Below are 12,291 nucleotides of genomic sequence, written 5' to 3'. Positions count from 1 at the left end.
TTCATATTTACCCTCGTATGCATTGGACACTTGGTGGTGGACATTTAAAACTTTTAATAACAACTCATCATCACATGTAAATTCATTTCCCCCTTATTCTGCATATTATATTTTTCAGCAAGTTTACTAATTTCTTTCCTAGTGATGGATATATAAATTGGATTTGTGATCATTAAGTTAATGATTCCTAGTTAGTAACTACTTTTGTTGTCCACACATGCACGAATCTATATTTGCAGTATTCATTCTTGTCCTGCAAATGTTCCAGAGCTTAACCGTAGGAAAATTTGTAATTGAGAAATAAATCACCTGACCAATTTGAGGACTAAGTAAAACAAAATCGCATATGCAATTAATTAGCTTAGTGCGTCCAAACCAGTCAAGAAGATCACATTCAGCAACTTTGTTCACCACATCTCCAAGATCCATCAAGTTCTGAGATTTTAAAAAATAAAATAGTTATTCAGTGAAAGAATACAATTAACTCTTGCAACAACCATGGAAAGGAATGATTATCGTGATGATTTCTTCATGCGAGGAGCATAATACACAATATAACAGCATTTACTTTCTTTTCAGGAAAAAAATACAAACAAACAAACAAAAAAGAAATTGACAAGATATGTAGCTAGAAAAAAAAAGTATGAGTTGCTATGCAGGACATGTGCAAACTATAATAAGGTTTTTTTTATGAATTGCATGATTGAAATGCAGTAGCAGATAATTGGCTGCCTGTACAGGGCATGAAGGGAGTAGGTTTCATCAAGATTTGATTTCTGACTTGTGCTTCACAAATAGTGTTGTGCTATGTTTCTAAATCTATAGATTTTTTATTATCGAGAATGGAAGTCACTTTGTTTTACTTTACTTTCACATAAAGAAAGAGTGCATAAAACTTATGACTATTTTCTGATACTGCACATATGTATTTATATAAGAAACAAAACTTTATCAAGAGAAAAGGTTAAGTGCATAGGAAGACAATCAACAAATTAAAAGAAAGGGAGCAAATATCAAACAGTCTTCATTTTAATTGTAAAATCGAGCAAGAAAAGTTTGAAAGTACCTGCTTAGATCCTCTTTGCCCCAACGAGACGCCAACAAATTTATCCTTCCTGATAGAGTCCAAGGATGATAAAGCGCCCAGCAAACCATGAATAGCAGATAATATCTTAACACAATCAAGTTTAAGACTGACTTGCATCTTAACCATTTCATTCATTAAATTGACCTGCAAACAAGGCAAGTATAAACCCATGATCCATCAAACTCTATTTTGAAATTAAACCATTAAATACCTAGCCATCTTGTAAATCTGTAACCTAAATTCAGAGGACTTATTAATTACCATGTCTGTAACATTTTCAGGAGATGACCAGTATGGATGTTGACAAAGACTAAGTAGAATTTTTTCCCGCACCTGAGTTGAAATAAAGAAAAAAGAATTCAAAAGGGATGCAGTTATTACATGCAAGGATTACAGAATATCAAACATATGTGGAGAAGAGAAGTGTGTGATACCATCTGATCACTTTCTTTCAACAGGAGTTCAAACAGGACATCCCAGGTAACGTGCAAAACTGGGAAAAAATCTGAAATCAGCAATATCATGTCCAGCTTCCATTTCTCTACAGAAGAGGATACCCTACCGGCAATTTTACCACCAACAGTTAATACATCCACATCTCTGGAATCTTCATTAACATCCAACTCCATGTCCACAATCCTACTTTTCTGGCTACCAGAAGGACAAGAATTTTGTATTTGGGTATCACATGCTGATAAGTCTTGTAGGGCCACGTCAAACTTATGACTACTTACACCATTAGCGTAAACTTCATACACCTTAGCCAGTGCTTTTAAAAACCTCTCCATCAATTGGATGATGGAACCATAAAGTTCAACATCCATATGATTTTGATCTTTCCACCTACTGAAGATAGGGGAGTAAACAAAACTCCTTAAGGAAGCAACAATAGAGCTTGTTCCATTAGAGGCAAAGTCAGAGCCCAAGCAACCAAGAGCCAGAAAATCATTGTGGTTTCCTTGGGTGACATGAACTGCACAGTTGAGCCATTCTAAAAGGTATTGGCCCAATTTTGAAAGGAATGATGAAGCTTCCTCTCTTTGCCTGGAATAAACCAAGGCAGGTATGGTATAAATAGGGTAGAGCATGTGAACAATAAGAAACAGCCAACAATATAAAGGTAAAGGTCAGATGTTGATGTCCGCAAAATGTATAAATCCAACCACAACGTGAAATAGTTTCAACTGCAAATTTTTACAGCATGGCATAACAGACACAGCATCAGGAATCTGGATCAGTATGTAGACATAAGGGGTATACTGCACAGTGTTGAACATAACATGTCTACAACCCCAGAAGTACACTACGCGGCCCACAAGTGCAACACTGACTCAAATGCGGGAAAAACTCATAAAGACAGCCAGGATGAATGGCTGCTGAAAAGGTCACATCATAATTTTAGTAATTAAGAATATATGCATGTCAAGTCAAGCATCAAATTACAAATGCCTACTAGTGAATGGTGAACTTAGCAAAAGAAGTACTTCATACAAACATAGATGTCTTCAGTAGTAAGAAGATATTTATCCTATTAACAAAGCCAACAACCGGTACGAACATGTTATTATCAATTACAAATGTAGAAAAGAAGATGAAACAAACCTCGTCAAGACTGAACCATAGATGAAGTTTGACAATAGAGCACATATAAAGAATACATCAGATAGAGGCCTCTTTCCCATCTCCTTGTCTACTAGAGCTCCAAGAATAAGGGTCTCCATCTCAAAAAGCAGTGGATCCCTTATCTGCGGGGGGAGCCATACACTTGGATGGGTTTGGGATGGGAAAACCTGAACATGACCATAATGTCTCAAAAAATATATGAAATTAATCAATCCCAACAAATGGGGTGCTTATAAAATTAATATTCCAGTACCTCAACGCTAGAGCTGGGATCAATATTAGCGAGAACTTCCACGGTGCAGTCAAATAGCCCATGCATACAATTGTGCTCAGATTCTTCTGGCTATAATCAGGAATGGAAAATCTAGTTTCAGATCAATTGGACGCCAACAAGTACAGTGACATTCAAAATCCAAATGAAAACCAAGGTGAATTAGCACATACCTTCTCTGAAGCCTCAGTAACACCTACAAAAGAGTAAGATAGAGGAAGCTCTTTACAGCATTGAGCAAAAGGAGCACTACCAGCACACAGAGAATAAACAGCTGCAGGTAACAATAACACCAACTGCTCATTAAGCACAGAAGACTCCTGCACAAGAAAAACCGGTTTATAACTTGGCAAAAATATGACTTCTAACTACAAAGTTTAGCAAGTTGAAAGCATGTGCACTTCAAAGGGGTGAATTAACAGAGGCTCCATGGAATCATATAGGGGAACTTCACACAACTTGGGTTCCATTGCGTCATATAAGTGAAAAGCCCCAAGTCAGCTATATTTTTGTAATAAGGCAAGTGAGATAAAAAGCTTCCTTGAATAAACTACCATTTTCAAAAATTTCTACAGCTTTAGTTTGTTTCCATAACACCTTCGAGGCATATAACAAACAGTCTCAGTTTCATTTTTTCATACCAAGAAATTCCACAAATCAACTTTACGGACTCGGCTTAGATAGGTGCCTAGAGGAATTGAACACCAAACCACAGGCCTCACCATTCAACTAAACCCTCATTGGTAACAAACAGTCTCAATTGAACAGTGTTCCAATGCATTTTGGAATCAATAACATTCTCGTTACTACAGAGTATAGGAAAAACTTCACTCTGGACCTTCTGGTCATATATGATATGTGAGTAAACACTGCCAATTCACACTGGTTCTAACAAAAACAAGATTAATTGAAGAACTAAGAATACCACATATTCAATTAAAATTAAAGTAACAATACCATCCACTTAAGTTGACCCAAAACTGATCTCAGGAGGTTTTTTCTCAGATGTAAAATGTCTCGAACATCACCCTGCACAAACATGAGGATGGTTATATAAGTAGACAAACAAGGCTACAAATATGACGGAACTTAATTTGTCTATCTTGTAATGTTCACTATGATAAGGCAATTTCAAATGCCTTTCAAGAAACTAGATGAAATATACTGCTTGCATGTTTTACAAGTAGAGGTAATAATGAAACAAATGGTTATATAAAGAGACAAACCAGGCTACAAATCACCCACTTACTTGTGAAACTTTCTTTGAGAAGTAACACGAAATAAAATACAAGACAGACCTGAAATAAAATCATAATCATACAATTAGGCAACCTGCATCACAAGAACAGCATCACATATGGTCACCATAGTAATTTAATTGGCAGGCAATGCTTGCACTTACACTGATGGCATTTGTTTAAATAACCTAAGATCCCAAACATCCTGAGGTACAACACATGTGTAAATAAGATCCTGGAAAGAGAAAGTGTGAATTAAGAAGACTTTAGAGCAAATTTATACAAGTGACAGTACCTAACTGCATAAAATATTCGAGAACAATCTAAAGAACACACATTATCACACTCACATTTGATATTATGTTTCCAAGGAGCACCATAGCGGCATCTACCTGCACAAAGGCACACAAAATGAACAAAAAGCAAAATCTTGACAGAAGTTCAGAAGTTCCAAAAGTAACTTGAGATCTGATGCACTTGAGATTTTTTTTTTTTTTTTTTTGAATAGAAACATTGTATTGATAATCAAGAGGAAAAACCTCGATCAAGCAACAAAACCTATAATGAAGAGTATCTGACCAACTAAGACAGAAAGATTCTGTAATTAAAAACACAAAAACATAAGTAACATCATCTTAAAACAGCCGTCATGTCTCTCAAGATGATAGAGTAGTGATAATCCTTGAATTGCCCCGAAACCGAAGCCCAAAGAGAAGCCCAAAATTTAATTCTATCCCATAATTCCTCAACCCTTACTCCTGTATGACCCTGAAAAATTCTTCGATTACGCTCCATCCATATATTCCAGAATATAGCATGAACTAGACAATCTCGAAGGAATCCAGCTCTCTTCCCCTTCCCCGACACCCTCAAATTGATACTAAGGAGCTCAAAACACCCTTTAGGAATGACCCACTCCGCTCCGAGAGCACCCAACATCCTCCACCATAATTTGAGGGAGTAAGAACAGTGAATGAACAAGATACCCAAATTCTAAAAGATACTATAAACATCTTGTTAGATTTACCTAATTCCATTAAAACTTAGGCTATGTGTGTCTTAATGTGTGCTAAAGGGAATTTCAGAATATAACCAACAACATAGTATACTATGAAAAAAAAGTTGAGAATAAAGCTACCGTGTCCGACACATTTAACAGTTATTGGAACCCGACACATTTAACAGTTATTGGGACCCAACACAATTGTTTTTAAACCCTTTAGTGATGCCAAAAAATAAGCCCGTGAGTTAAAATCTAATATAAGCTGATTGGAGCACCTTAAATTTCTTGCAGAACAGAGGCAAAGATGTACCAGATATGTAAGTACAGAACCACAGACGAGAAACATAGAAATGTATATCCATAACTCAGCTGAAAATACAAATATGTTGGAAGAGAACGGAAAGCCAACTTAATTCAGCTTGATTGGTGGGAGTTGTAAGCTGATTAAAATTTCCTCTAATTTTTCTGGTTTGCAGAGCATGCATTGATGCATATCTTGTCTATCTTGTCTTTATGCAAGCTTTATTTCAAAAAAAAAAATTATAAATGCGTTTCCTATCAAAGAGAAAGAACTGAGACTTACAACTGGAGTTACATTACTGAACAATGGCAACCCCTGCATCAGGCAAGTCCACACAACTTGCCAACCACAATCAAACTGCAAAATATTGTCCAGCAACCCAGTCAATTCAAATACCAATTGCAGGAAATAATCTTAATGATAGTAGCAGTACATAAAGAATAAAGTTGACTCTCTTGACCCCACCGCGGCAGTAAATTTTTAAAAGTGAGACACCACCTAAAGTGAAATCATTTACCAAGTACTTCTTTAACCATTTATGGAATGCGCTCCTAGAAAAATTAATTGTACAGAGGAAACTCCAATTGGATCCCCCTATTAGAACCAATTCCATACATATTACTGATATTTGCAGAGTCCCTGAAGAAAGCACTAACAAACTTAGGATAGTACAAACCCAGGGATCATTCAGTTGGATAAAAGATGGATAATCAAATTTCCACTCTCATCTCAGTTTATGGTAATTTTTCACATTGATTAACTGTAGCTTAAATATTGTAGTTAAAAACAATCTTTCAATTGAACCTCTTGAAAGATGACAGGCTTAAATCTGGAAAGGGGTAACACAAAAAAGAATGAAAAGCTGTAAAAAGAAAACATTGATCTGCAAAAGATTTTTTTTTTTTTTTAAAGAAGAAGAAGAAGAAGCACCTCATTCAAGCACGAGGAGCTTGATGGCTTCGTCAGCTTCAGATCTAGAAGCAACACAGAAGAGAGTTCCTGCAAGCTCCTTCACATGCAAGTAAGTATATAAATATGAGTGCAACTGAAGCAGGGGATAAAGAAGTAGAGAGAAGAACGTAAAGGTGTCATCCATATCTTATTTGCCAGTGGATGTCTGTGCAGACTTAACAATATTAAACTTAGATTAGCACCATATATGGCACAGTCATATTGAAATGGACCACAGGTGTCACACTTTTATCAAACTGATACACACACTGGCTACACACTTAACAAAATTCAACTGAATAGTAGATGTCTTATGGGAAATAAGAGCAGTATACCTCAGGGTCCAGAGCAAATCATCATAAGCATGCACCATATTTGCATCATTCAAAATTCTGCAATATGTTTCAATTCCATCAGTACAATAATGATCACAACACAAGCAGCTTCACCATTTTATTCAGGGTGTTAACAAGTATACCACAGATATGGGCCAGATGTGAAACATTTTACACTTGAGTCAACTAACTGTCCAATAGTAATTGCCTACACAATCATGCAGGAATACTCAAACTTAAGAAGATATCTAGTCAAGAAACACTTAACTACGCAAATGTGCATAGACACTCAACCCAAAAGTGTAATTTGAATTGCATATATACACAAGCAACAAAGGCAATTGTCACCACATAGATACGCAACTTTCATTCTAGAGGCAAACAGGATCAAACCTTGATCCAACACAGCCACATATTTCAAGGAGTTTGTCTTTTTTTCCCTAAATAATGTGCATATATAGTATACATATATATACCGGATAACAATATGGCACAGGGTCTAACTTAGAACAAACAACAATTAAAGAGGAGCATTCCAGGTTCCAAATTCATATGTCAAAATTATAAGAACTTGGTTTTCAGTAAATATATATTAAAAGAAGTTGAGAGAGAGAGAGAGAGATCAGAATAAACATTAGTTTGATTAACACTAGATAATGAGACAATTATAACTAACTATAACATGGCATGAAGTACCTTTGAAAGCTTGTGCATATGCCCTCGAACCAGTAGATGAAAATATCCTTACTAATGCGTGTGTAGTACTTACGAGTCAGACAACAAAATGAAGCATTCCTGAAATCATTAAACCAGCCCGTCACAAGCATCAGTACCAAGCGATAGTTTATCATCCACATTAGATTATAGAAAATTGTTTTATACTGAAGGAAGTGCAGTATCATCCACAGATAGAGCTTGTGCAGAAGATACTACACAAAGAAACTAAACTACAAACATAATCAGTCCGCCTAAACTTACCATAACCATTTTCCTTTCATGAGAGCCTCTCTTAAATGGGCAGCAGCATGCTCTCTCTTGACCCGCTTTTCAGTTGATGGTGCTTTAGTCATGTTAGTACAAGCCTGAAGAGTGAAATCACCTTTTTTTTTAATGTTTTTTTTATAGGAAACAAGAACTTCATTGAAAAGGAAAAAGATGAGATGCACAAAAGGAGATCAGCCATAAACCAGGATCATCAGTCTCAAGAAAGCAAAGGAGAAAAAGTGCAACAAATTTTCTGCTTCTCCAAGTGTTTAAATAAATTGTTTGAAAAAGAAAACTTGCACTCAAGACCTACTCCAACCTCACTCCACCTTAAACCACTTTTGCCAAAACTGAAGCAGCATATACAGGAGTGTGGAATTCATAATTTCATACATATTAAGAATTGGAATATTGCCTTAAAGCAAACCAACAAAAACTAGCAGAACTTTGGCAATGTCGACACAAGCTTTGAAGGATGGAACCCAAAAATAAAAATCCAAATCATTGTAAAGAAAATTGCAAAACCACAGTGAAGATATTGAGATTAGGCAAGTTCCACAATGAGATGAAAGTGGAGTAGTTACCCGATAAAGTACAGTGGCTGCAAGCTCAACCAGACCACAATGTGAGCTACTCAAAGTACCAAACTTGTCATCTTTAGTTGCATCAGTCCTGCACATACAGAAAATTTTACATGATCATCTATTGAAGCCACAAACGTAAGCTTCTATCAGGAATGCCATAAGAGGACAAGTAAAAAAAAAGTTTATAATAACGAGGAAAAAGAAAAGCCCACCTAGGCACATTATTATTGGATATATAGCTTTGATCTAGCTCCTTGTAAATTATGTCTAGAAGTTGATGTACCAAAATGCTCCCATCAGTAGCACCTCTAGTAATATTCAGCTGTAACCTTGCATAAAGAATAAGTACATCCTGCAAAAGAAAAAAATACAATTACAAATGCAAACACAGTTAGCAATTCAGGATACTCAAATACATATAAATAAACTGCCGAAATTTCTTTGAAATGCATTAAAAACCTTAAGGGCTCGATCATGGGTTGTCAGCCAACACCGGAACACAAATTGCTGCACTGCATTATGGATCTCCAAGGATTCACAATCCAAATTTGGACCATCTTTTATCAAAAATGTATTGATACACTCAATAAGTTTTCGCGAAATCTTTCCCTCGTCCCTGGGCAAGATACAACACGAAAAACAGCATGTATTCCATCATAATGAACATAGAAAGCGAATGTTGAACATTTTAGGCCACATCAACACGGGGGTGGGCAAGAGAGAGAGAGAGAGTGTTACCTAATGAAATATAAAATTTTGATAAAACGCTTAACAATGTCTTCCCTGAGATTATGTGGGAAATCTCCAGGCGGATTCTCCAAAAGCGCATGGAGTGTAAGAATGCAGCGAAAGACCTCCTCCTTGGGATGATATTGATTATCATTCTTACCACCCCAGCTGTCCTCTACCAACTTCATGTACTTTTTCACCAGCCCTTATCCATGCAGAATAAGATAATTAAAAAAATTGAGCAACAACAGTTTTATATAACATTCAAGAAGAGATATGTACTCAAGGTTATTTCGTCAAAAGAATGACTCACTGCAATAGATGTCCTTCCTCATGTGAAATCGATAATCTCTGACAGCCAATAGATGCCGGAGAACAATCCCATATTCCGATTGAAAGCTTGTGACATTTTTTACAACCTCCCATATATGATTAAAAAGATTTTTAACCACAGGTAACAAAGGCAATGGCTTGCCTGAAATGATGATGAAAACATGCATAGTTAGATGCAAAATGCTTAATCACACACTCTCTCTACCACTTCAAACTTAATCTCTTGGCACCCCTTTAATACCTGAAAAATTATCATCCTCTGCTCGCTGAACCACTACCCGTAGAGTCTTTGCAAATATCAACTTTGGTCGCTTGCTTGAGGATATCTCCAACGAAGCGCACTGAACGAGCATATTAGTGAAAAAAGGCCAGGTTTCAGCTGCAATAACAATAAAAACAGTTTGCGTTCACTTTTTCAATGATTATTTATAAAATACAAGAGAAACTGCATTTTTCGTGAATAAATCTTCATCATACAGTGAGGAATCTCATCTGGTATAAGCTCTGCAGTGTTCTTTCCAAGATATTTACAGAAACCAATCGATCTTTCTCCTTCTAACCATGTATTCAACAACTTTATCCCTTCCTGTAGACATCAACATCTTGATCACACAATGATTTCCGTGAAACAAGAAAACAATACTGTGTTTTTTTTTTGGTCAATGAAAGTAATACTGTGTTAGGCAGCAAAGAAAACAACAAAAACGCAAAAGAACCAACAACTCAGTAGTTCAGAATCATTATTAAACACAAAATTTCAGAAAGAATTCTCTCATTTGAAGCCTAAAGTTCAGACAGCATTTTGCCCTGATTGGTCTCGGATTCCATGTTAAACTTAAGAACAATTAAGCACACATTAAGCTTCTCCATTATCATAATTACACAGAACAGACGTACATGGATCCTCTTGGTCACCAATAAATTTCCAAGTTCGCATTCCATAAGCAGAAACATCTACTTACCAAAATGCGCTACTATAGCGATTAGGGTTAAAGTTATACAGTACTTCACAATCCTGAAATTATTTATTATCAGTTTAATAATTTTCTTTTCTTTTCGTAGTATAGCATTTTCCAGGCGACCAAACGGAGGGGAAAGAAAAATCGGTGAGAGAGTAGGAGATAAATACTTCTCGAGTCCTGGCTTTATCGGACGAGAGCTTTAAGACAATCTCTTGGACGTCTCTGGAAATCACCATCGGAAGCCACCGGAGCTCCGATTACGAGCCCGGCGATCTCTCAGCACGAGAGACTCCAGCTAGCTTTCGTTTCTTAATGGCAGTGGGTATTTGGGACGGAAAAAATGGCGGGAAGATGAAGGAGGAATTGGGAGAGACGAGAGAGTGGGGTTTCTGAGTGTGACTTTTGGCAAGGTTTTGTTTAGCTAAGGCTGCGTTTGGTTCATGGGAAAGGAATCTTGGGCATGGGAAATCAATTCATTTTCCATGTTTGGTAAGTCAGACATGGGAAACGATCGATTCCTAGCACATGGGAAAGTAGGAGGGAAAGTGAATCCTTCCTTCCTCCTTGGGTTTCACTTTCCCTTCCCATGGGAAAGTAAAACTAGCATTAAATACAATTTTTTTGACTAATTTGTCCTTACTAACAATTCATAATTACAATTTTTATCCAACAATTATTGGTATTCTTTTTTTTTTTTTTTAATAGGGGTACAATTGGGAAACTAAACAAAATTTGTTTTCCATTCCTACTCAAAACAAACATGGGAAAGGAAATAAAGTGATATTTCCGGATCACTTTCCCGGCATTACCAAACATGGGAAAGGAATCAACATTTCCCATCCCTTGGGAAATGACATGGGAAATGATTTCCCATCAAATTCATTCCGTGAACCAAACGGGGCCTAAAGGGTTTCAACCAGCAAAGATTTGTATTTGCTTATGTTAATATGCCAGAGGTCCAAAGGTCCAAAAGGTCGTTAAACCCAAATAGGAAAGACGGTGGCTGAAAATTTTCTTCTTTATATCTGTTTTTTTTTTTCTTCAAGTTGGGTCCACCACCCTCATTATATTTCAACATGACATGTCGTTCGCTTCGTTCTAATGCAACTCACACGATATATCGTCCGTCTTCGAAAATTAGCGGAAGTAGTCTCCGCAGCTCTTACACCTTGCTTGGGCCCATGTCTCTTACACACGCGGTGGGCTTCATAAATCCACAACTCTCTCTCCTTGCAATCTCTATTTGTCTTTTTAGTAAGGCTTATTTATTGTTTCAGCCTCTGGAACTCGAGCTTAGTCTCACTTTAACCTCCTTGAATTGAAATTTCCGCACTTAACCTCCTATTTTGTCTAAAAATTACCCCCTCTACTCAATGATGTCCCATTGACCCGTTAAATGAGCTTGCGTCACACACGTGATGGTGCTGATGTGGCAATGGGCGAGTGTTGTCTCAAAGAGGAGAACTAAAAGGGGTTATTTGTCGATTTGGGTTTAAAATAGCTGGGAATTTTGAGATTTTGGCAGAGGAAAATGGTGGGATAACAAATACAAAAATGGTTTTGACACAAAAATTGAAGAAAATACATTGTATGATGGGTTTAAGTGATTTAAGTTGAGTATAGTGCGAGCTAACAAACGCAGTAACTTAAAAAATAAATAATATGCAAGTAATAAAAGGGGTTTATATACTATTATGTAGGTTAAAAATAACACGTATAGAGTAACAAATGTAAAGATACATGACAATAATAAATAAGAGGAATTTATATAATATATGTATAAATTTACAAAATTATATCAGTGATATAATTTACAAAAGTACTTGAGATGAGTGGCGATAAATTGGCAATATGGAGAAATATCGAGATATATTGGCGATATATTGCCCA

At 36.4% G+C, this 12,291-nt stretch overlaps 1 protein-coding gene across 1 annotated transcript in view; it reads right to left on the bottom strand.

The window, feature by feature from the left end:
- ATM (Serine/Threonine-kinase ATM-like protein) overlaps positions 1-10,830 on the bottom strand; it is a 35,333-nt gene extending 24,503 nt beyond the window's left edge. The window contains exons 1-24 of the mRNA XM_021970265.2: positions 10,569-10,830; positions 9,917-10,025; positions 9,681-9,818; positions 9,420-9,581; positions 9,116-9,311; positions 8,837-8,993; positions 8,590-8,729; positions 8,378-8,465; positions 7,788-7,891; positions 7,506-7,604; positions 6,810-6,866; positions 6,454-6,532; positions 5,806-5,880; positions 4,570-4,611; positions 4,384-4,454; positions 4,231-4,279; positions 3,939-4,010; positions 3,155-3,301; positions 2,964-3,053; positions 2,690-2,877; positions 1,522-2,131; positions 1,349-1,420; positions 1,067-1,231; positions 310-435 (exon numbers count right to left, since the gene is read on the bottom strand). Coding sequence (XP_021825957.1) covers positions 310-435; positions 1,067-1,231; positions 1,349-1,420; positions 1,522-2,131; positions 2,690-2,877; positions 2,964-3,053; positions 3,155-3,301; positions 3,939-4,010; positions 4,231-4,279; positions 4,384-4,454; positions 4,570-4,611; positions 5,806-5,880; positions 6,454-6,532; positions 6,810-6,866; positions 7,506-7,604; positions 7,788-7,891; positions 8,378-8,465; positions 8,590-8,729; positions 8,837-8,993; positions 9,116-9,311; positions 9,420-9,581; positions 9,681-9,818; positions 9,917-10,025; positions 10,569-10,637 — 3,105 coding nt within the window. The 5' untranslated portion in view covers positions 10,638-10,830. The remainder of the gene's footprint in view (positions 1-309; positions 436-1,066; positions 1,232-1,348; positions 1,421-1,521; positions 2,132-2,689; positions 2,878-2,963; positions 3,054-3,154; positions 3,302-3,938; positions 4,011-4,230; positions 4,280-4,383; positions 4,455-4,569; positions 4,612-5,805; positions 5,881-6,453; positions 6,533-6,809; positions 6,867-7,505; positions 7,605-7,787; positions 7,892-8,377; positions 8,466-8,589; positions 8,730-8,836; positions 8,994-9,115; positions 9,312-9,419; positions 9,582-9,680; positions 9,819-9,916; positions 10,026-10,568) is intronic.
- Between the last annotated feature and the right edge of the window lie 1,461 nt (positions 10,831-12,291).

The sequence above is a fragment of the Prunus avium genome, chromosome 5 (genome assembly GCF_965620075.1).
Source record: "Prunus avium chromosome 5, drPruAviu1.hap1.1, whole genome shotgun sequence".
NCBI lineage: Eukaryota > Viridiplantae > Streptophyta > Magnoliopsida > Rosales > Rosaceae > Prunus > Prunus avium.
This window is presented reverse-complemented; position numbering and strand designations above follow the sequence as displayed.